Source organism: Solea senegalensis, linkage group LG16 (genome assembly GCF_019176455.1).
Source record: "Solea senegalensis isolate Sse05_10M linkage group LG16, IFAPA_SoseM_1, whole genome shotgun sequence".
NCBI classification, from domain to species: Eukaryota; Metazoa; Chordata; class Actinopteri; order Pleuronectiformes; family Soleidae; genus Solea; species Solea senegalensis.
Genome location: NC_058036.1, coordinates 15,390,734 through 15,415,232, shown reverse-complemented (window position 1 = coordinate 15,415,232; position 24,499 = coordinate 15,390,734). Strand labels below are relative to the sequence as shown.

The window sequence follows — 24,499 nt, the reverse complement described above, 5'->3', positions numbered from 1 at the left end:
AAAAGTGCCATTATGCTAACGCTAAGGCCAAGCTAAGCTAGCACCCCAGTGGTAAATGAACCACTAATGAATTCACTACTACAAAAGCTTTTCGCATTTGTAGTACACTAAAATCATAATTAATTGGAAAATGCCCACTTTTCTCTCGTTATATTTCTTACTTTACATCATAGTCAGGTTATTTTGGAGCATAGAGCTAATAATTCCTTTTTTAACAGAACTGGAGTGTAAGTGTTTAAAAAACCCTCCAGAGTGACACGTTAAATATATATATAGCAACTTACAAAAATTAAACTTGACAATGACATGATAAACTTTTAGATTTGATACAAACAGGTTGATTTGACAAAGATTATAATAAATGATAATGACCTATGTTAAATGTGACATTTAGAGTTGTCTTTTGAAGTGCTGTATGGGGAAAACCTTGAAAATGTGATGAAAAATAGTGCCAAAAGTGTAAAGCTCAGAAGGAAATTTGAGTAACCATAAGTTAAATAAGGAATTTCAATAAATAAATATTGTATTCATATAATTCCTAATTCCATAAGTCTTTTGCCTCTTATTTTTTTAGACCAGTGTCACATTTGACATTTCTGTGGAACATGTTTAAAACATGAAGGCCTGTGTCAACACAATGACCTGTAACCGGAGGCACAGAAGCCAGCATCATCACTCAGATGAACCTGCCCCACTTCACAACAGCACTACCACTTCACTGCAGAGCTCATTATTTATTCAAAAACACAACAATGCTATAGAACGTTACTTTTAATTTATCTCTCTTTTCCTTTTGAAAAGTTTTTTAACAAAAAATTGCAGCGTTTGTTCCTAAATCTGTGTCATTTGACCTGCTTGTTTAAGTCAGGAAATATTATGGAGGTGATATCATATTTCAGTATCAGTTGTATATTATGTAGAAGTTAACCTGCACAATTAATGCAATAAAATAATAAAAGGAGCTTACATTCAGTTCCATGCAGGCCGAAGAGCATAGAGTCCTGTGGAAGATCAGTCCAGGAAAGAAAAGCTTGCAGAGGACTAGTTTTGGGCTCTTTCTTCCTTATTCTGCTTCCCCAATCTCCTTTATTATGAAGCCCTTTTCTTTCCCCCCTAATTTCTCCTCTTACTTCTGACTGTTCAAAAGGAAAGACATAGTCCCACTTTTTTTCAAACCTGTTCACTACTTCAAAGTCAAAGTCAGCATCTACATTTTGTCTCCACACGGTGAATGCATCCCTCTATCTCTGCCTCAGGTCTTTTCTTTCTCAGGATACCTGATCGTTCCTGTTTCCCTCTGTGATGCTGAGGTGCTCTCCGGTTACTCCCTCCTCCTATAATGGACTCCACCTCCAGTCACTGATGTAGCAACCACAGTGTAGGAACCCTGATCCAGGATCAGATCATCCGGTAAAAGTGTAACAGGTGGAAACTGAGGCACACAAGCATGTACACAGATAGACTAAATTCCAAGAATTGCTGATCTTAAATCCTAACAAATACTAGGTTTACAAAAACTACTTTTAGATTAAAGGGCCATAATATTTCTGTTGCAGATGAAGGGAATGGAATTGTCAATCCTCCTGTTTGTACTACCTGACCTTTAAAGGTCAAATGTGTAAAAATACTGACATCTAATGGTGAGGCAGCAGGCTGCAACACACGCAGGACACCTCTGCTCTCAACTGCCTGTCCCAAGCACCAGGGAAACATGGTGGCCTTCACATAGCATATAAACACTATTTTAATAACTTTCTCTTTCTGCTGTATATCTGACACATTTAAGAAGATGAAAAATCCCAGAAACTAGAATTTATTCCCATTTAAGAAGCTAAATTAAAAAAGAATTCTGACTTTAATTTCAGAATTCTTCTGTTTTGTGTTTTTTACATGTGGCCCTAATACTCTTCCGTACCTAATACTCCTTTATAACAAAGACCAAACAGAAGCATTAATAAACCACCAAAGGTTCTGCATTGGAGCTTTAAATTGAGAGATAGACCAGAGAGAAAGAGAGAGAGAGGAGAGATAGTTAAGAGGGGCGTGTCAGCTTTCAGTGATCACATGATCCGGAAAATGTGGGGCTTAATTCCTGTGTTGGACTGTTCTCAGCTACTGCGTTTCTGTCCTTCGCAGTGCAAAACCTCTCTCGTCTCATTTACGACCCCCGACCCCCGGGCGGACCCTCGTCACTGCACCATGTCAGGTAAGTGACATACACCGCGGCTTCGCGGACACTCGCAGCCTCCGCACTGACACCGGAACACGGGCCGCCTCTGACTGGACCGGCGCTGCACGGACTGGCCTCACCTGCCGAACCATCGCGGTTTATAAACGAGACGCAGCGGAAACGAGCAGGTGCAGCGTTTGCACTGTTGCTGCTCAGTGTGAACGCGCACTCTCTCACACACACACACACGGGTCATTGTCATCATGTTGTGTTTGTTCTCACAGTGTCGTGATGGAGCGAGTAATGAATTACTGCAGCGTAGATGGACCAAAGTCAAGTTAGCGATCAATAAAATCAGCACATCCGGTTCGGATTTTCAAAATTAAACACCATTTGAACGCCACTATTGACACAGAAAGGAAAAACTTTACAAAAAGGGAAAATAAATATCCTTTCCCCCCAAAAAATAGTTATACAAATTAGTATCAATTCATTATTAATATATAAGACTGCTTTGTCAGTTCATCCCGTGTTTGGTTTGTTTAGATTAGGAAATGACAAAATGGAAAGTGTTCCACCTGCAGATGTCATTTACAAATAAAACCCGGATAAGTATTTAATTCATACCAAAGACTTAAATCCTCACGTTTAAGAAACTGGAAATCGGAAACATTACTTATTAAAAGTAATTTTAATATATATATACATATATATATATATATATATATATATATATATATATATATATATATATATATATATATACATATACACATATATATGTCTATATATATATATATACATATATATATATATACACACACATACTCACACCATATCTTGTTATTCTCAAATCTCAAATTGTACTGGATTTATTGACCAGTTATATCACTATTTGTTGATTGTACTCGTTATCTTCACTTATCTTATCTTGTCTTTATCTTTAATGGAGATATTCTTACAACTGATGTGCGCTTACATAATGACGATACATCTGCATTACAGTCATGTTGTGTAATCACTTTGCCTGGCTGACTTTAGCAGACTGGTTCTCTCCGTGCTCGGGTCTTATTTGTGTGCCAACAGTCAAGAGTGGAAGTTGCATACTGTAACCCGACTTACTCGCATTACACCACCAACACGGATCCTTTCACCATGTCAAGTGCACACTGCAGTTTCATAAAGGGCTTAAACAAAACAAAACAAACTGATTACTAAATAAATCGTCAACTATTTTGATAATCGATTAATTTGCTTGAGTTTCTCTGTTTTTTCTCGGTTTCTTAAATGTGAATATTTTCCGGTTTATTTGCATATAACAAAAAAAAATCATTAAAACAGAATCATCTTGGTTTGTGGACAAAACAAGACATTTTAGAACACCAACATTAGAGGAAATAATCGGCACATTGATCAATTTATGTAAATAATTATTAGTTTCATACCTACTCTTAAGTTGAATTTAGAGTGGTTTATTTACAACTGGGGTGCTACAGTTAGTCAAATAATTAGGGCACACTTATTCTTTTTCAACATAATGTACTCTTTGAGGGCCTTGTCAACACTTACCAAACCAAATTATAGTGAAAAACTCTATATATAGATATGCTTGATATTGGATATTCAAATGCCGATATACAGTATATATATATATATATCGGTATCAATTATTGGGCCGATACCCGATACCGATATATATACATCTTTCGTTTGCCCAACCTCAGAGGTTAAGAGCATTCTTAGACTGAGATTTTTTTTTTCAATGGTGAAGTGCAGTTTTATTTTTTAAAGAAGACATTAACTGCCTGGAATGATTTGGGCGCTGAAGTTAACTTGACAGACTTGTTTCTGTGTGAGGACGTGCATTATGTGTGGACTGTGTACTTTGTGTTGTTCTAATGCTGTGACAAGCAAGACACATCACAGCTGTTCTCTTGAATTACTATTATTACTTTTTAACAGGGTTAGAGCATCATTTTATGAGCAATTACATTTAGGAAGCAAGACTTTTTGTTCTTAGTGTAGTTTTTTTCTGCTGTTATTTCTGCACAACTATATTCATGTAGAAAGCTTGACGTTAACATGTTTAAAAATATTCTCTGGACACTTTTCTGCTAATTTTGTCATTGACAAGCACCTCCAGATTAAATAATCATTGTCATAAAAACTTTAAAAAAAAATGCAGTGTTTAAACAAGTAATTGCAATCTTTTATCCATAAATATTTGTGCCCATATCAGGGACAAATATCAGAGGTGTGTGTAAGTCATGAGGTTTTATTCATGTACAACCCTGTCACAACATGTCCCCACGCTTCCTGTTGGGCCTTGCAGTTTGACATCGGCAGCCCATGCGTTTCATAGTTTAATCGTCGTTTACAGCTGGTTTGTAGGTCACTGAATCGGACCACGGGAAACATGTGACACTATTCCCACTCCAATCACGTTCCCCCTGAAGCCCATGACAACATGTACACACTCACACACACGTACACGTCTGACACGACTGCTGCTGGCTCTGCGCCCACTCTCACTCGAGCAGCAACTCACTGGGTTCCTCCCTGCTGTCGTTAATGCATGCATGGGGGGATTCATTGGAGACTGAAGACCCCACAATTGTCCTCCACATGAATGGGACATGCTGATTCTGCTGCAGTGGGTTATTCACTACAGCCAGGACTTTGGGAGTTTGCGTCGTTTGGACAGTTGGGAAAATGTCTTATGATTTAATCTAAGATACTCAAATTAACAGACTTTATGTGCATATTAGTGCACTATAATCTGCTTTCTTTCGCTGAAGATGTTTATTCACTTTAAATGCACAGTATGGGATTTCTGCCACCAGGGGCCTCTCAGTCAAAACAATATACTGTAAATGGATTTAGTTTAGTTTGGAAGCAGTGTTGAGGGAGAGCTTTGATGGCAGAGAACATGCAACAAATAACAATGAGTGGTCACGATACATTAATGACAATATACACAAAATAACATGAAAAAAAAAACAAAAGGCAACATGAATATTTCCTTCCTCATTCTGACATTTCTGGGGATGATGTCATTGAAATGCAGCCAAAAATGAAAGTGTTTGTTACCTTAAATAGAAATGTGAATTTCTACTACGTGTTGAGGAAGTTTGGCAAATGTACTGCAAGAACAAAATGTTTACTATTAGTCTCCTTTATTATATAATAATATGTAATGCAGAAATGTTACATATTATTATACCTTTCAATAGCACGTGTAAAAGTAAAAGGTGCAGAAAGCTGCAACTGCCACATGTGAGTGATACAGAGAGCATTTTTGAGCTAATATTCATCCACTTTGACACCGTAGTACAGGAAGTAAGCCTGACGGCAAAAACAATGCGCAGGAAATTTGAGGAAATAGCAGAGGATCACCGTGGGTCTCTGCTCTATGTTGCACTTCCACCCACTGCGGCAGTGATAGTTGCATACAGTATTTACCCAGTGGAGCTGTGGTTCTTACAGGTATAATCGATAATCTCATTAAGTGTAAGCATTATTTGCATAAACTACTCTCTTCCTATAAGAATAGTTTTGACATATTTCAAACCTGAGCAAAACCTTTTCTCAGGTGTCAGTTAAGTGATTAGTTTTCTAAACGTTGAAATGTTTCTCAGATGTCCTGCTTTGTCTACAAACCGAACGTTTTAATGTGTAAAGAAACACCTTGTTTTCATTATTAAGTTTCACCGTCACTGGGTGCTAATACAATTAATATGACTGTAAACTGTATAAATAATGTTTTTCAACCACTCGTACGGCCAATAATAATATTGATGATGGTGTGTTTTGTGTGTTCGTCCAAGCAGACCAAGCTTTCGTAACGCTGGCCACCAATGACAGCTACGCCAAAGGAGCGATGGTCCTCGGACAGTCGCTACGAAACCACAATACGTCCAAGAAGCTGGTTGTGCTCGTGGGACCTCATGTTGCAGAACCATGCAGGTAAAGCAGAGCTTGCTGCAGAGTAAAACGATAGTGTGTGCCAATGAGGGTTTCGAATTATAATCTTATCTTTGTGGGGGGTGACCAAGTGGGGGGCATACACCAATACAGCGTATTAGAGAGAGAGAGAGAGCGAGCCTTCACTGTGAATTATTCATTCTAACACTCGTTTCTGCAAATGACATGTCTACTCTTTATATTAAAAACGGCATTGTTTGTGATTAAAATAACAACGAGGACTGTACACAGTCATGATAGGGCCCTCGCGTCCCCATGCAAGTGTCACCAGATAAGTCTGGGAGTGCAGCAGGTTCCCTGACCTCACTGTCTCCCTCACTCAACAGTCTTTCGTTCACGGGTGCCCTTGACCAACACACAGGTCCGGGAACCAGACCTGACCTCCATGCAGTTTCAAGAGTTTTTAATCCACGTTAACCCACTCAAAAATGTCTGGAAAAGCCATAGTTTGTGCAGGCCAGAGAGAACGGGAAAGACAAAAAGATTTGCCTCTGTGGCTTTAGGTTTCACCGCGCTCTCTCATCTCCTCTGTGACTCGCAGCGATATTTTCTGCTCGGCTGTGACGCGTTCACTGACGCTCGTAAACTCCGCTCGCTCACAGAATTTGCGCACACGTACTCATTACCCTGTCTCTAATATTGGTAGGGACAATCTGGCTTTCTCCAAATATTGGTAGGGATGTGTCGCCACCGTCCGCACACAAACCTACGCCCTTGATTTTTACACAGTCGTACAATTTGACTACCTTGACGTAAATTGAACACAGGTGCCGTTGTATGTATTATGTCACTCCCTGGGTGGTAGGGGCAGGGCTGGGAGAAAAGGTTTAAGACATTGTTGTAACTGACTTTGGTTGTTTATTTAATCATTTTCTTAATACAATTCTCTGGGGTAAACCGCTGGTGTTCTAGATTTATCATGTGAGTTTTAGGGATTGGAGGATACAGGAGACTGTAAGGTTGCTTTATGCTAACTCACAAAAAAAGTGACTTTGCCCACGTTGCCGATACATCCAGAGGACAGAGACGGTGTATAGATCACACGTTGTGTTTGTGTGTGTCACAGGGAAGTACTTGGTTCCATCTTTGACGAGGTGTGTCTGGTAAACATCATGGACTCGGACGACGAGGCTCATCTGGCTCTGATGAAGCGTCCGGACCTGGGAGTGACGTTCACCAAGCTGCACTGCTGGACGCTCACACAGTACAGCAAGTGTGTGTTCATGGACGCAGACACAGTGGTGAGGAAACAACAATCATAATAATTTAACGATTTGCATTCAAATCAGAGAAAACTGAATGTACTTTTTTTTTGTGTGAAGTCATGTAGGTTTAATGTATTCAGGTGCTGTCGAATATAGATGAACTCTTTGAGAGGGAGGAGCTCTCTGCAGCACCAGACCCCGGTTGGCCAGACTGTTTCAACTCGGGGGTTTTCGTCTTCACGCCGTCAAATGAGACTCACGAGAAGCTGCTGGCGTTCTGTGAGGAAAACGGCAGTTTTGATGGTGAGCACCGGAGGGCATAATCTGAAGAACCAGAGGATGCAGATTATGTGACCAACATGACCAGCAGTCATGGCTCAATATTACTTTACTTATATGAAAATACAAATTTAAGCAATTGGAATTAAATGGCTTTGGCAGTGTTTCCCCGACCCTGGTCCTTGGTAAATGCTGCCCTGCGTGTTTTAGATGCTGACCTACACACCTGATTCAAATGAATGGCTTGTTATCAGGCTTCTGCAGAGCTCGATGACGAGCTGACCATTTGAATCAGGTGTGTTGGAGCAGGGTAACGTCTAAAACATGCAGGGCAGTGTTCCCCGAGGACCGGGGTCAGGAAACACTGAGTTAAAGAATATATGTATGACTATAGCCTACATTTGATTTGTTTATAAGGTCTGGTTGTGGTTATCCTTTGACAGCCATATCGACACAGTTTCTATTTATACAGAAAGAAAGGACAATTATGGTATGTGTCACTGTAATGTGTCAGCTAGAGAGGAGAGATTAGATAAGTGTCCTTTAACATGTCACACCAGCCTCATGGGGCCCTAATAAAGTGATCTATAGTGCATAGTCTAAAGAGCATTAGTGTGTGTGCGTGTGTGTAGCTAACTCCTTTTTTGCCTGTTACATGGCGAGCAATCTCGGTGCATAATGAGGTGCAAGGTGCAAAAGCGTTTTGTATGATTTGTAGGTGTGTTTTGGCCGCAACATCAGTCAAGTCAAGCATATTATTCCCTTTAAAAGCCAGGTGTATCTGGCACACTGTGAATTAAATGGCAGGTGTAGGAAACTTGAGAGGTAAATAATTGTGTGCCATGGAGGCGGATTCACCTCAGGCACGAGCAGATCCTCTACCGATCTTCTACCTCCACTCTCCATCGGCAACTCCCTTAGACTAACCCTAAGTGTTGTAACAAGCAGGGTCTACGTGCATTGTTATCCCTCACCGAATGCGTAATAATAATTTTCCATATGTGTGTGTGTCTACAGGTGGAGATCAGGGGGTTCTAAACAGCTTCTTTAACACCTGGGCAACGGCAGATATTACTAAACACCTTCCTTTCATCTACAACCTCAGCAGTATCGCCATCTACTCCTACCTGCCAGCTTTCAAACAGTCAGTACATTAGCGCACACACACACACACACACACACAGATTGCATTCTTTGTGTGGACACTCACAGACATAATGCACTCCATTGCCCATTACCCTAACCTTAACCATCAGAACTAAATGCCTAACCCTAACCCAATTCTAACCCCAAAACCACATCTTAATCCTCTAAAAGTTGTGCCTATTTCAGACATGTGCACACACACTCTCACACAGCGCTTGTTCCAGTGTCCTCTTTCTGTCTCTCTGCTGTTAGTTTATCTGAGCTCACAAAGGATACAGGAAATGGCATTTATGAAAATATTCATCAAAGGACTTTATGAATCGATACCAGATCTTTATCCGTGAATAATATGACTCAGAAAATCCATCTTCTTGAACCCAGCCCACATGGGCTCATAGTTGAATTTGATTAATCCTGTTTCTGGCCCGAGTTTTGTGCATACTGACACGTTGTCACATTCCCACAACCTGCTTTTCTGGACAGGTACGGCCGCAATGCGAAGGTGGTGCACTTCCTGGGCAAATTGAAGCCGTGGAACTACTCCTATGACGCTGAGAAGGGCGAGGTCAAAGGTCACGCCCTGTCGCCCGACTCGAGTCACCTACACCCGGACTACCTTGTCATGTGGTGGCAGGTGTACACCGAGTCTGTGGTGCCGCTGCTGCAGAAGGCTCACGGGGAAACACCCTTCAGTGGCGACTTTGAAGAGGAGAGCCACAAGGTAGGGTCAGCGGTTTTTGGTGTTTGAGTGTGTGAGAAAACGACAAGTGTTCAGTTTGAGGTGTGGCGGGATTGGATGTGCATGTGTTTATCTGTTGTGACATGTTGCGTAATTGTCACGTCCTGAGTTATTTCGAAACATCTCGTCAGTGAGTGAACCCGTCATTTTCCTGGCAGGTATTTCAAAATCTGGTGTGTAATGTTGGTATGCAGCGAGCATGCAGTTAAAGCACCGCATATTGTAGAGTTTTTAAGTCGATTTTTCACATTAAAATGCTGGAAAGCTTTAGTTTAGTCTTCGTGGCAACAAGTAAAAGTCCATTGTGTTCAAATGCCTCTGCAGCAGCTGCTTGCCTATAGTTGGAAGTTCTAGGCAGGATGTCGCTCTGGTGTCTGACTAATTTTCACTGGAAATGACACAACTGTTGCTGCTGCTTTTGCCAGGGAGCGTGAAGCTGTGTGTCATTGTGTTGCAACAACATGTTTATACAGAAAAGTGATTATGCCCGAACGTTGGCGACATTAAACCTAGGGTCTGTAATTGTTTTTTTTAAAGATGGCGTAGTAAAATTAAACTGATGTGACAATATTCTCTAAAATGTTTCTTCTCTACCAATTCTAAATTTGTTTTTACAAACAAATTCACACTTAACAGTAAAATTCTTTAGTTTTAGGTGTTGGTTTAACAGCATGCTGATGATGAGATTAATTCCTTCGGTACCAAATTTGGATATTGAATGACTTGATATTAGGTGAAGCTCAGGAAGTTCAATACCAAGTCTTTCAATATCACAAAGGTATTGTTCGATTACCGCCAAAATGATCAGAAGTTTTCTTAAACTGCTTATACCAAACCAGGCGACACCATTTGTCTTATTGCTTAATTTTTCCATTTATAAGATGACATTTTTGTTAATTGTCTCAGGATTTAATAGTTCAGGTCTACACAATAATGTCTTCATGACTTGATGTTATCAGTTGATGGAGGAAGCTCCGAGTTGAAGACGTGTACCTACACGTGTGTTTTTATGAGTTTGGCATTCAGTTTAGATACCATTTGCAGCTTACACTTAAGTGTAATGTGGATGCTTTAAGCCTCGACACTCGTATGCAGAGAGTGTACAGTCTAATTTTCTATAAGTCAAGTCTGGAGAGATCTTAAATGTATTTGAACTCCCTTTGTTATTGTACTTCCTGCTCCAAGGAAGACTTTATGCTTCATCTTGTCACAACTTACATTTTGGAAATATTGCTGTAAATGTGTTATTAAAAACACCTTGTTGCATGTTGACTTTGATGAAACGTCTGCACGGAGCATTTTATGTCGTGAGGGTAGATTCGAGATAATTCCCCTTTGAGGAAATTGCAGCTGAGTGAAAGCTGAGGCATGGCTGAATCACTCCTTATAAAAGTATTGCTCTGGCTTTTATTTAACTGTTAATTCATTCCTCCCCCTTCTCTTCGTGTCTGTCGCACAGGGTAACCTTCAGGAGGAGGTGAGAGAAGAGTCACAGCCCGCTGCTCCTCCTCCTCCACCCCCTCCTCCGCGCCAGCTTTCGTCCGAGGAGAGGAAGCAGCGATGGGAAGACGGCCAGATCGACTACATGGGCGATGACGCCTTCGCCCACATCGAGAAAAAGCTCAACACCTTTTTAAAGTAGCAGACGGGCGAGGGGGCGCGACGGTCGGAGAGAGAGGCTCTGTGTGGGTCGGGGGGGCTTCACCACACCGCGGCTCAGCCAGTCACTGGTGCTTGTTTTGCAGGTGACTGAGTGAAGTTTCAGCCTGCATCCTGTCAGTGTGTATGAATGACTGAGAGTAAAATTTAAAACACAGTTCTCACGCTCTCACCATTCACTGTATTTCTCTTTAAAAAGGAAAAAAGTCTGACATGTTAGGAAAATTTGCTAATTTGAGTCAAATTTAGAGAACATATATATATATATATATATATATAAATAGATATTTAAATAAAGAAGCCACTCATGGGTCGGTATGATAAATATGAAGCTTGTGTAGGATTAAGACGGGAAACACGGGCAGGCGACTTGTCCCATTAGTGACCTCAGCACTGTGGTTGGAAATCAAAGCTATTTTTACAACATTATCTCTCTCGGTCTGTTACACATGGACGTTCTCACAAATGTTTGTCTGGTCAGAGTGGCAAAGTTTCCGCCCAGAGCTAAATCAATAGTATTTCCACTGACCTCACACCTCGCGCTCTGCACTCTCTCTCTCGCTGGTCAGCTGTCGGCTGTGATTGACAGAGGCTGCAACTAGAGCATGGGCTGTTTTTAAAATATTCCCATTAAAAAATTGGCTTTTGGATTCGAGTTAACGTTCTTAAATTCTGGATGGACGCACACGTTTGTGAGATTTTATGCAAATACTTTTGCAGATGCACTTCAGTAATGGCAACAAAATCCACCTGCCAGCTCCTCAAAACAAACACTGAAGTGTATCAATGACATTATGTGTGGTCATGTGGCCGCTCATGAGGTCATTAACATTGGTGCCTCACTTCACGGTCTGTGGTTCAAGTCCTGGATTGACTGGGGCCTTTGTGTGTGTGTGGTAAGATTACTGGAGACACTAAGTATCCCATATGTGTGAATAGGGCTGGGTATTGATTCAATATCTGCAATTAGGTGTCGATATGGATACCAGGACTTTGTGAGATCACAGACGCTGATAAGTTTGACTTAGGTACTGAAATTAGATACGAATGACAACGCAGTTTTAATATTAGGTGCTAAACGGCATGGTTGATACCACAAAAGTATTGAAGCTCGACTCCCAGCCCAAAGTTTGGTCCATACAACAAAAAGTATTGGTTTGTTACCCGGCCCTAGGTGAGAACATGAATGGTTGGAAGAGCACGGTTGTGAGTCATCAAGTGAATAACAGCAGAGTTGCAGGTCTTGCTGTCACTGTCGCTCTGTCCTAACTTCCCTGAACTAAACAGAGCCATAATTAATCTTATTACTAACACCTGTGCTTTTCCTGTGGTGATGAAGCAGCCATTTGGATTATATGAGCGATAGCTTTTTAAAATCGGTGAGCTTCAGAGATGCTGGTTGGCAGATTTTGTGACCATTACTTGAGCCGCAGCTGTTTCCCTGGTCTCTGGTGGTGGCAACGTCATAGAGTATCCTCTCTCTCTCTCTCTCTTTCTTGAACACAAAGGGAATTTGCAAACTTCCTCAAATGTCTAACTATTCTTTTTTTAAAGTGTCTGATGGGTATGGATTCATAATCCCGAGTCTTCCTAATCTGTAGAAAATTTTAACAGCTATGGAAAGTGATAGTGGGCCAAGTGAATGGCTGAAAGTTTGGAAGTTGTTTCTGGATCCAACCACAATTCTTATCCTACTAAACCACTTTCAAGTGAAATATGCAGCTTGCAACCACTCACTCCCTTCTCTCAGTCTATGCTATTCTCCTCAGCCAGTTAAGAGACAATCTTGCTTTAACCGGACAGTGTTGACCTCAGCAGAGTTCTTAGATAAACATCATTATCTGTGCCTCTGACACTCACCAGCTCCCTGTGACGTCAGCTGTGTGATATCTGGTGTTGTAGTAGAGCTACGCTTGTGTCGTGCTGCCTTTGTTACAACATGGTCAGTAATGAAGTTTTTTTTCCCACCTACATCCTGTAGTACTGTATTCAAGTGTTTTGTTGTGTGTGCTTGTGAGGGAAAACATATGCACTTCATCTGCACCCTGAATGTTACATCCCTTGTGTATCTCTAGGCCACAGCCTGGGGTTTTTAATCACTTCCTATCTGTAGTTTAAGCAGCGGCTTTGCCATGCACTGTTTAAAACACCACCTCATTTACTGTAACTGCTGCAAGGAGCACAAAATTAATGTTGAGCCCTTCCTTTCCTGTTGTGAACACCTCCTATACCTCACTCCAGCATGTGTGCTCTTTAACTTCTGGCAATATGGAAACACAATCCTTTACTCCCATGATACACTTCCCTGTAAGCTTCCAACAAGGTTTACATACAAGTTCATATGTGATATATTTATCTTGATTGCTAAATCCTGCAGCACACTGGTGCAAGTGTCCCATAGCTGTTAAACATGCATCCTTGTCAAAGTGCTAATAAAGAACTGGTGGTTCAAAAACACCTGTGTTTTGGGTTTATTACATACCATAGGGTCCAGGTGTGCCGCTGCAGGTGGGCATGGACTGATGAGAAAAAAGTTCATGTCACAATAAAATCCTGACCAAAAAGTTTTTAATATTATTTAAATCTTTGTAAAACATGAAGTCACCTTACCTCACATTTTAGTTTCATGTTGAACTCAACTCTTGAAAAGGATAATTATAATCCATGAAGTTGGCTCCACCTTGTGGCCTTTTTAGAACGAGATGTTGGCTTAATTAAACATTATAGAGCATTTTTAACGGGAAATGAAAAAGGACAAATTTATTGCAGGTACTTTTTTGTCCTGATGCGTGATAAAATTAAGATTCTGGAAAAAAAAAAACAATTTGAGCCCAGGGTAATCTTTAAATGACTTGTTCAATCAACAGTCAAAGACTCAGACTCAGAAAAAAGTATACAAGCAGCAGAGCCTAATCAAAAATCTGCTCTGCCTAGATAAACACAGTAGTTACAGAATCTGGGACCTTTTGTCAGGAGGTGGCTTCTTATTTCTTTATTACCAGGTAATAACTTAGTAACACAATACAGCTGAACATGAAGGAAAAGCTTGTCCCCTAAACTAGTGTTTCACAACCCTGGTCCTCAGGGAACACTGCCCTAAACCATCAAAACCATTTAATTCCACTTTACTTACTGTGCACACAAATCCTTTCCAGTGGTGCAGCAACAGAAAACTATCTCCTGTGCTGCAAAGAAACCTAAGAAAAAAGAAGGAAGATCTGAGTGGCCTTCACACATAGCCAAGAGCAACGTGCATTTTTCTGCACTCGCCTGCGTCATATGGAGATTAGAATTTATCTCAACTATTTGGAATGCAGGTAGTGCTCACAACACTAAACCCATCTTCTTTATCAGATATCAGTGTTTGTCAATTCTGGTTCTCCAAACCGGTCGGTGTTCAGTTGTTTCAGTGCTCCAACACACCTGATTCAAATAGTCAGCTCATAAGCAAGCACTGCAAAAGCCTGATAACGACGCACTTATTTGAATCAGGTGTGTTGGAGCGAGCTGTTTTATGACCCTCAATCAACTATTTACCAGCAATACTGTCTACTGCAGCTCGAACGATCTGTGAACTAAAAGGCGATGTTCACGTGTCTCCATGTGAATGTGTGTCCATCTACAGCTCCATTAGAGCTTTGATGTCATCAATGCGAGAGGTTTTCCTGTTGGCGCTTGTGGAGCCGAACGCTTTCTCCACCAGGTCCTGCTTCTGCCTCTGGATCTTCACCATGTTCTCCTCAACCGAGTCTTTGACAATAAACTGCAGCAAGCGACAAAATGACAAAAGGAGCATAAACATACCTACAGAATATTCCACAGTCACTATGAAACCAATGTATATGCACATGATAAATTATAGAGTGGCACTGAAATTGCCATGTGCTTGAATTGCAGTCCATTTTTGTAACATAGAATAAAAACAGTTTTCACACCTTGGTGACGACAACTTTCTTGGTCTGACCCAGACGGTGGCAGCGGTCAATACACTGCTCCTCAGTTGCTGGGTTCCATGCCTAAACCACATTCGCCATCACACAATTGACAGGTTGCATGAATGACTCCCCTAAAAATAAATAATTATTCTGTGAAGCCAAGTCCAGTTGCGGGCCAAGAGCAGTACTTACAGGGTCCATGAGGAAAACACGAGAGGCGGCGGTCAGGTTGAGCCCCACCCCTCCAGCTTTGAGTGACAGCAGCATGATGGTAGGGCTTTCAGCTGCAGAGCTCTGAAACTCCCGGATCACTTGTGTCCTCTTCTTCTGGCTCATGGTACCATCCAGACGCACAAAAGTGAAACCATGCTCTCTGGTGACAAAGAGGGGAGACAATGAATAATGAAAAAAACCCACACTGAGGGCGTCTTTTACGCGTACACTGAATAATATACACAAATCCAACTGATGGGATGCAGTGAATTCTATCTTAAATTTCTTATTATATTTGATTTTTACTCTTTGGCTTTTGACCCAGTATGAGACATTGTTTTATCTTTTTTTATTGTTTTGTGTTCTTATACTTTCTACAGTATTTTATTGTTTTATTGAATGTGTTAGTGTTTGTTTTTAGGTCCATTAGGTCTTATGTTTCTATATGTTATTCATCTATGATGTACAGCACTGTATTAAATAGTTGGACTGGATGTCTGACTACCACCCAAAACTGTGCCACCACAATAATTAAATCAGAGAAGACAGTTTGACGGGACAAAGAAGATTTCAAATCTTAACATTGTTCAGTTTTTCTGCATTTGTCTGGTTTTGTCGTTGCAAAAATGGCATGATTTGACTGGCGCAATGTCGATACTAAGTGTCAATCTGGTGTCCACTTACATGTGCTGTGCTTTATCAACTATTTTCCTCTCAGTGGGAATATAAATGGCACAAACTGACATCAAAAAAATGTTTATTGACGCGACAAATCAAGAATGCGTCCATGTTACTATACAGTCAGATACAGATATTAACTTCTCAGGGACGGGAGAACTGATCAAGAAATGGTGCTCAATATAAACATTGGCTTAAAAGTTTAAAGTTGTTTCCTTGGAATGTGTATTGAGCATTATCGTGGTGAATTCCTAGCAATGATACCTCAACCTGCACAACCAACGATGCCAAACAAAAACCTTTAGCTACCAAGCGAGTGCGTTACCTGAGTGGAGTCTCCAGTATGGTGAGGAAACGTGTAAACTGAGAGACGACCAAACACTTGATGCTGCTGTCTTCACATCGCAGCCTCAACAGGTTTCCCAGAAGCGCCTGCACCTGCAGGAGATACGAACAATCAACGTAAAAGGGCGAACACAACTGTCGTCAACCGATCTGTACCAGAAACTTAATTTATTCTCCACATGAGCAAAGTACGGCTACTTCTACTTCACACTATTTATTTGAATGAAACTAGTTTTGCACCGTCAATGTATACAGTGTACCTTTGAGCTTGTCCTCCACCTCTCAGAATTTGTCCCATTGTCTTCTTCCATTTCCTCCTGTGGAAACTCCACAAGCTCACTGGTTTTGATTTCACTTCGACAGAGAGGACAGCGTGCCGTCTCCTATGTAAACACGCACAAACACAAGCACAGAACAATTCAAACTGAATAATCAGTGGAAACTGCCCTACTCTTTGCCAAGGAGAGCACATGTACCTTCTCAACGCAGATGACCTGTGCGATGCAGGGCTGGCAGTAAACATGGGCACAGTGTGTGATGACGGGGAGACGGACCGACTCGAGACACACGGCGCATTCCTCATCAGAGCCGCTGGCCAACACCAACCGCAGCTTCTCTATCAGACGCTCTCTCAGCTCTGTGGGTGTTGCTGCAGCACCTGCAGACAAAGGGAGAAGGGATTTGATTCAAATCATTTATGGCATCACAGAGGATCGGAAAATCACAGAGAACATTTCTTGCAAAACATTTTGAAGATGAAAAGAGAAGGGGGATCTACATTTGGTCCCAAGCACATCTTGTTGACAGAATAACAACATGAAAGTGGCAGGTGTAATTAATGTTATTAACGATGCTCCATTTAAATGTTTAACTCAATCAAGCACATAAAGCACCTGTGGTTTTTTCATCTCAGCTGCGCATAAGGCCTAGAATTATTCGTGCTGTTCAAACCTGTGACTAAATGAATCCTCCTGTTCACTTTAGTATTCATGCCAGTGTTTTGACTCAATATGAGCAGCAAAAGTGAGTTTGTTTGTATTCTGGTAAAGTGAATTAGTAACTGTTGGAACCAATGGCAGAAGGTTTCATACCTCACACCCAAAATTAAGTGTAATATGATTTAAAGTTTCAGAAAATACTTAACATTTAACAAATGTTAACGTGAAAACAGGTCTAATTAATTAAAGAATAATCTATTATGGGTGTCATGGACATTAATCATGTCCATCAACAATAATCTCAAACCTTGAACCAGTTAATTAAGATAGTTTGGTTCATTAAAGATCTGACAATGTTGATCTGTGTTTCCCAAACTTCAAAATTATGATATTCTCAGATGTCTCTGTTTTGTCTACACATCAAAAGCATTCCAGTTTGAATTACTTCTTTACCATATGAAATAATGTATATACATTTTATAAAGCAAATAAACCAAAACAACATTTAAGAAGCTGAAAACCATCAAAATCAATGAATTATCAAAGAATCGTTGCAGACCTATACGATTGACTTTAAATGAACAAATACATCAAATCTGCTGCAACCCTGTTTGCCCACTTACCTGATTCTGGGGACGTCTTAGACAGTAGACCAGGGTGGCAGCAGTGCTGTCGAAGCCTCATCAGGATGACCAACACATCAGCATAGTTCCCCAACATTGTCCCTTCTGCTACATATCTACAAAAACATAGAGAACATTCCAAACGCCTCCATCAGCAGCCGTGAGAGCTATTCACATCTCATTTGAACATGCACACATACTCACTGTACAAACACACACACAGACCTGCTGATGGTGTTTCTCCCTTCACTGCGCGCCAGCTCGTACTCCTCTCTCTCCTGCTGGCTCAGCTCCACCTGCTCCACAAATATGGACTTGTCGGGCAGAGACACCAGGAGGCGCCCATTCACCTCAGTGCTCTTGGTACGCCGCAGCGTGATGCACTTCACCAGAGTCTGAAGGTTCCTGCACATAGTATTTACTGGATTAAAAACAGCGCTTACCTTAAAAAACAATTACAACATACATATGCATATAGATATGTAAAGTATGGTTTTGGTTTTCTTTTTTGCTTTTTTATGGCAGTCTCAGCCGTAATGCTGCACTACTGATTACATCTAATTTCCACTAAATTGAGGTTAATCATCACAAATTCACTTCACTCTGATGGTACCACAGCTTACCAACAGTAAATGGCTCCCTCTGCAGTATTACAGTTTCATTGTAGCAATGTCATTTACAGCATCAGTGAGCACTCACTGCAGGCCGGTCTTGTCTCCCTGCGTGACGGGCCTCTGGATCACTCTGTTCCACCACTCTTTCACGTCAAACGGCTTCACGCGCAGGAAAGCCAGCAGCATCCACAGGTCTTTCACGTGGTTCTGGATTGGAGTACCTGGCATATTTTGAGGCGGTTAAACTTTACAATGTAAATACCGTATTCACAATTGTGGCTTATTAACAGAAGCTAGGAAAAACTATATCTGCGTACAAGATCTTTAGATGGAACAACTTTATTTGGCATAGCTGTAAATGTCAGTTAAAGCATATTTGCAGGGTCTACATATATTGTTTCACATCAAATCTGTCAGTTCTATTACTTTTTATATTAAATATTAATATGTTAATTAGTTGGTGAGCTGCATGAAAATAAAAAAAAGGTGATAGGACAGATGTATTCAGTGTATTTTTGTACAGCAGCCATTTTGACATGTTTCAGTAGGAAAAACACTGGTATAAGAACTGGAATTTAACCTCATGCAATTTTCCATGGCAGCTGTCTTCGTCAATGTCTCTTTTGACCAAAACAAGAGCATGTCCATGCGGAATAAGCTAATTTATGTCAGATGACAGTGAATCAGTGTGCAACCTCAAATTGTCAAAATGGCTGCTGTGCAAAATACTGCTGTTTCCACCACTTATGGCACACAATGAACCCTGTATGCTTGTGTGTGTTTTAAGAAAAATATACCTGAAAGAATCCAGCGTCGGCTGGATTTCAGGTCGAGCACAGCCTTGCTCATCTGTGCATTTGGGTTTCTTACAACATGACCCTCATCCAGGACGACCCGCAGCCACCTGATCCCGTGGAGGGGACTTTTATTCTGTACAAGACATAAATGCATTGTAACAACAAAACAGTGTGAACTGCCATTTAAGTTTATCTTCAATGTTCAAAAACTTTGCTTCTAATCGCAGGCACTGCACACGTGACCTGCACTCGCTCACCCCAAAGTCAGTGGACAGAACGTTGTAGGTGGTGATCACCACGTCCTGGGAGGACAAAAACTTCTGGCTCCTGTTGCGCTCTGCGCCGTAATACAAGTACACGTTCAGCTTCACATTGGCACGCACATGCTGCTCAAACTGCTCCTGCATGTGCACAACAAACCAGACAGAGGAGGAAAACACACGATACATGAAAACATGATACATGACACCTCAGGAATGGAAAGGGATCATTAAATCTAGAGTGACAATGTAGCTCTTTGCTATAACAGTATGCAATTTCACCAAAAATAACTTATGAGCTAGTTTTTCCTCTTTAGTCCATAAGTCAAATAACAGGAGAGTAACTGAAGGAATGATTTAAAGGAATGACGTGTGTGTGTGTGTGTGTGTGTCAGAGAATGGCCACTACAATTATTTTTGGTTTTATGTGGTCATTATTACAAAACTCTTATATCTAAACATTTTATTTTATACAGGGAAACAAGAGTCATCCCTGGGTGAGTGTTCTTGTTATGTGTTGGTCACAAAAGTCCCTACCAGCCAGTTGCTGAGCACAGAGAGCGGGCAGATGATTAAGGTTGCTCTGGCTGACAGATCTTCGGCACTTTCAGGGATGGGAGGTACCTCAACGGCAGTGGCTGCACATACAAAAGGCACAATGATGTCTGCAGTTTTACAGCAGACTCTTCTTTCACTAAATTAACGCCATGTAAAGTATCACTACTAGTAACTCACTTGATGCTGGAGTGGCCTTTTTGGCAGTTTTCTTCTTTTTTGAGGCCGTGTCTGGTGCTGCTGACCCACTGAGTGCTGCAGCAAAGTCCAGATCGTCCAGCAGCTTTGGGGCCACTGCGTTTCAGGAAAACCCATCAACATTATCTAAATCGTTGCATAGTTGACACCCTAAAAAGGCCTAATGAAACAACTCTCTTAACTTAAGAAAGTGACAATGACCCTCTAGTATTTCACCTTTAGTGGCCTTTCGCTTGGTGGCTTTAGCCTTTCCTTTGCTCGAATCTGTAAGTGCAGACATCAGGTAAAGATGCATGTTAACCACAATATGCATGGTAGAAGACACAAGTATGCAAACAAAAACAAGGAAGTGTTAGTTTGTACTTTTCTCTGACCCACCTGTTAGGTCCACAATGTCTGGTTTATCAACACAGATGACCTCTGCCTGAGGACTGACAAATAAAAAAAGATATCATGTTTAAACTGCTAGTACAAAATATGCTAAGTAAATTAAATACAAAGTGCTTAACAAAAAGGTGTAAATCAAAAGTGGATAAAACCAAACAAGCACTGCACAAAAAAGGACAACTAAACTGAATGAAAATAAATAAAAACAATGTCATGAAATAAAATAAATGATATGATAAATATTTGCAAATAAGAAACTGAAAAAAACTGAAGCACACTTACAGGTCTGAGCATAGAGAAGCAGCAGTTGCATCACTAACTCTTGCCCCTTCATCCAAAGCACTGCTGCTTCCTGAAACACAGACCCTTATCAGCGCATCCTCCCTTTTTCTAAGATTAGATTAATTAACCCCAAACCGGAGAAATGTACTTGTTACAGCAGCAAACAGGGTAGAAGTGACAAAACAAGAATAGAATAAGCAATAACATAAGACAAATGTAAACATATAGAAACACAAAGGCAAAATAGTAAAACAAAACAACATTATTTTAAAATATTTACACACCGTAAACACAACGTGCTACGTTCCTGATAAAGAGTAAACATAAAAAGTGACAGTATTATTAAACAGATTGCATGTAAGCTTGTGCTAAGGTCCTCATATCTGAGCCGTATGGTACCTTCCAGTTTGGAATCCGTCAGTGGTTTGGTTGCGGCTTTCATAGGTGAGTACCCCTTTTCCTGCAGACATATAAACAATCACTTATAATTGTTCTGACAACACATGGACAGAAAATGGTATATTAAAGGCAGCTAATCGTACACATTTCTCCACAGGCAGTGGTTTTCCATTGTGGAAGTTGGTGAGGATCAGAGCAATGGTCGTCAGAGTTTTTCCCTAAAAAACACAAACATGTCTGTTGATTCAAAAGCAGCTCTGACAAAAATAATAATAATTTAACTGTAATAAGAACATAACAATCTACAAGTCAGGTACAGTGTTTGTCTGCTCGTTACTCACCAGTCCCATGTCATCTGCCAATATTCCCCCACGAACCCTCTCTGGTACTTCTTTGGCAGAGAAACATGTGACGGTGTTGTAGTATAGGTCTCCTCTCTTCTCCCAGAACGGTGGCAGCGCAGATTTGTTTTCTCGAGCACACATCCAGGACAGTGCCTGCTTCTGGTGAAGCAAGAGAGGAGTGCCCACAGACTACAGAGGAAGAGAGATTTAAGGTGGTACGTTGAAAAACAAACAAACTTAAAAGGTGCAAGACGTGCAAGACAGCAAGAAGGGAAAAGCAGGACTTCTGAATTAAGACTTTGGGGCACTGCATCATTTACAGGAAATAATAAATTTAGGTGGTTAATAATAATATTTATTTGATAAGAAACCAGGTGAAATAATTTGTTTTTGTATGGAGAATAGAAAAGAAGTAAAACAGATTTCCACATAAAGAAAAAAGTACAAACCTCAGCTGCTTCTCTTTCCCCGTCTTTACTCTCCATCAGGCCCTCGAACAGATTATCAAATGCATTCTTCAGCTGAAACAAAAAAAACCAGTGCCATGTTATTACAACTACTGCCTATGCTATATGCTTTTATATTAAGTAAACACATAGAAGAAGAAGATGATCACCTCCTCTGCAGTTAGTGGGATGGTCACACCTTTTTTAGACGCCGTTGCAAAAGCACCTGGTTGATTATATTTTCCTGTCCCTGCACCAGAAATCAAACACAAGCAGATTATACACACAAACACAAAATAAGCATTTTTTTGACAATGACAAAAAGCTGTGCAATGCAACAGCATGAGCTACATGGAACCAAGCAAGTGGTTTTGATACCTTTTGCCAGGACTAGACCCATGTTCAGTTTAAAACCATGGCGTGCCAAGGATTTAGTCACGGCATCTTTGTTCTCTTCTCTCCCCCAGAACGACAGCGTCACAGGCATATTAAACTGGTTGGTAGTTCCTAAGTACACCACACTGTAACAGTGGAGATACAAATAATGACTCTTGCATGCATACAGATGCTTGTAATCATGTGTAAACATGTGGTTCCCTTCACAAAAGAATAATGACAGGCCATTTAGAATTTACTCACCCCTCCACTTTAGCCAAGTTGTTGTCCATGATGTGGGCCATAGGTGCTGCCAGCTCCCGCTTTATGTGTCCAACCCGGTTACCATTAATGTTGGTAACCATCACTGCATTGCGGTCATATGGGTTCTGGGGCTCTCGCACTAAACCAACCATTTCCCCCGGATTGACCTGTCCAGAGAGTAAAACACACAATATCTCAACAAACATCTTCAGAGCCTCTATGAATCAGCTACCCACAGCAACACTGTTTGTGATCCAACATGTATTATGACAGATATGGATTGATAGTGCACCAAGCATCCTACCACTTAACTCAAATCAACTCAAATCAACCAAATAAGTATGCACTATAAAGGACAACATTAGGAGGCATGCATCAGTCTGTGTGGCTGTTCTTCTCAGCTGATTCAGTGCAAAGGAGGAAGTGACTCTGATCCTCACCACTCCTTTGTAATATCTGAGGCCGACCACATTGCCCTTTATGTGGCCAAACAGCACACTGCCATCTGCGTCCGGCTCCTCGGACGCTGCAGCTCTGATGGCCTGGGACAGGGACACGATATTGGTCTCATAGCGGTCAGTGAAGAGGTCCACTTCAGTAAATCTGCCCCAACCAAACCTCTGCCAGGCTTGGGACATGATGACACCCTGAAGCACAAACACACACACACAAGAAGAATGTTAAGTGAGGTCAGAGGATAGCCAGCACTGCCAAGATAAACACCTGTTAATGGAGCAAACAGATTTGGAGCTGCAAGTTTTAACTACAGGAAAACTCTGTCATGATTTTTATAAAGTCATATTGATCATTAAAGGTGAGGTGCGTAAGAATTAGTGACATCTAATGGTGAGACTGCAGATAGTAAACAAGGGAAGGTGGCCTTTGCATAACAGGATGTTTGTTTCAAATACAAAACGCACGCTCTGGCTGACCTGGCTCCTGCAGAAACATAGAGGCACAAGAATTATAATTTCTGCTGATTAAACCCTCTGACATCTTACACACCAGACCTTTAAAGACTGAATTTTCTTTTGCTGATGAAATGAAAGTGAAAGTTTCACACAACTGAGGTGCAGTCACGCCTCAAAAATGTGTTTGCACAATGCAGAAAGACTTATAATTCCTGTTATTGTTGACATGGTATTGTAGAAAAGTATTCAATTCAGCCCTGAAGTATATACAAATGTTTATCCCTCATATTCCAAAATGCAACTGAATCACTTTGTCAGCTAAGCTGTAATAAATAAACAACAACCCACATGCATAATTATTGTCGTAAACCTAAACGTTAGCTTAGTATAGCTTGTTGTTAGCTAAATTGGTACTGAAAATTATCAATTTGTCTCGCAAAGCGTCTTATACGGATAGATACGATTACTGACACATTCAATTACTTATTTTTCGGTATTAAACAATTCGTCCATACTGTTTATCTTCTCCGCATATGTCGCTTCACAGGATAAAACCGTTGTTTTAGAGTTTCTGACGTTTGAGTCGCTGACTTCTCCCGGTTGCAGTGGACTAAAAAGTCAAGCTAGGTGCAGTGAACTAGCAAATGCACAACATCCGGTAGTATACTTCAAAATAAATGGTAATGACGTAAGCTTCAGGTTGTAAACGCCTCTCTCTATGGTACAAAACAATTATATAAAACTATTTCCTTT

General features: G+C 40.8%; 2 protein-coding genes across 2 annotated transcripts; one reads left to right on the top strand and one right to left on the bottom strand.

The window, feature by feature from the left end:
• Positions 1–2,046: 2,046 nt before the first annotated feature.
• Positions 2,047–13,639, top strand: gyg1a (glycogenin 1a). Its single transcript, XM_044046962.1, has 7 exons — positions 2,047–2,206; positions 6,001–6,136; positions 7,221–7,395; positions 7,500–7,662; positions 8,656–8,782; positions 9,268–9,505; positions 10,983–13,639. The coding sequence occupies exons 1-7, from the start codon at positions 2,065–2,067 to the stop codon at positions 11,163–11,165; spliced, it is 1,164 nt and encodes a 387-aa protein (XP_043902897.1). The 5' UTR covers positions 2,047–2,064; the 3' UTR covers positions 11,166–13,639.
• A 94-nt stretch (positions 13,640–13,733) lies between these two features.
• hltf (helicase-like transcription factor) lies at positions 13,734–24,362 on the bottom strand. The gene is made up of 25 exons (XM_044046960.1): positions 24,262–24,362; positions 23,276–23,482; positions 22,836–23,002; positions 22,575–22,717; positions 22,367–22,446; positions 22,200–22,271; positions 21,748–21,939; positions 21,550–21,624; positions 21,407–21,467; positions 21,008–21,077; positions 20,717–20,769; positions 20,555–20,602; positions 20,321–20,434; positions 20,123–20,223; positions 19,583–19,726; positions 19,326–19,458; positions 18,614–18,749; positions 18,140–18,319; positions 17,915–18,030; positions 16,830–17,011; positions 16,614–16,736; positions 16,334–16,446; positions 15,310–15,490; positions 15,118–15,198; positions 13,734–14,945 (listed from the first exon to the last, which is right to left on the bottom strand). Exons 2-25 carry the CDS (start codon positions 23,471–23,473, stop codon positions 14,802–14,804), a joined length of 2,907 nt encoding a protein of 968 aa, XP_043902895.1. The 5' UTR covers positions 23,474–23,482; positions 24,262–24,362; the 3' UTR covers positions 13,734–14,801.
• Between the last annotated feature and the right edge of the window lie 137 nt (positions 24,363–24,499).

What these genes read in the sequence shown, in the direction of transcription:
- gyg1a (XM_044046962.1), top strand. Translation starts at nt 2,065, where the DNA reads ATGATCCGGAAAATGTGGGGCTTAATTCCTGTGTTGGACTGTTCTCAG. An exon ending in CATGTTGCAGAACCATGCAG is followed by an intron (nt 6,137 to 7,220) that starts GTAAAGCAGAGC and finishes TGTGTGTCACAG; the next exon opens with GGAAGTACTTGGTTCCATCT. An exon ending in TCATGGACGCAGACACAGTG is followed by an intron (nt 7,396 to 7,499) that starts GTGAGGAAACAA and finishes TAATGTATTCAG; the next exon opens with GTGCTGTCGAATATAGATGA.
- hltf (XM_044046960.1), bottom strand. Translation starts at nt 23,473, where the DNA reads ATGTCCCAAGCCTGGCAGAGGTTTGGTTGGGGCAGATTTACTGAAGTG. An exon ending in GGGAAAGAGAAGCAGCTGAG is followed by an intron (nt 21,940 to 22,199) that starts GTTTGTACTTTT and finishes CTTCCTCTGTAG; the next exon opens with TCTGTGGGCACTCCTCTCTT. An exon ending in CACTGCCTGTGGAGAAATGT is followed by an intron (nt 21,468 to 21,549) that starts GTACGATTAGCT and finishes ATATGTCTGCAG; the next exon opens with GAAAAGGGGTACTCACCTAT.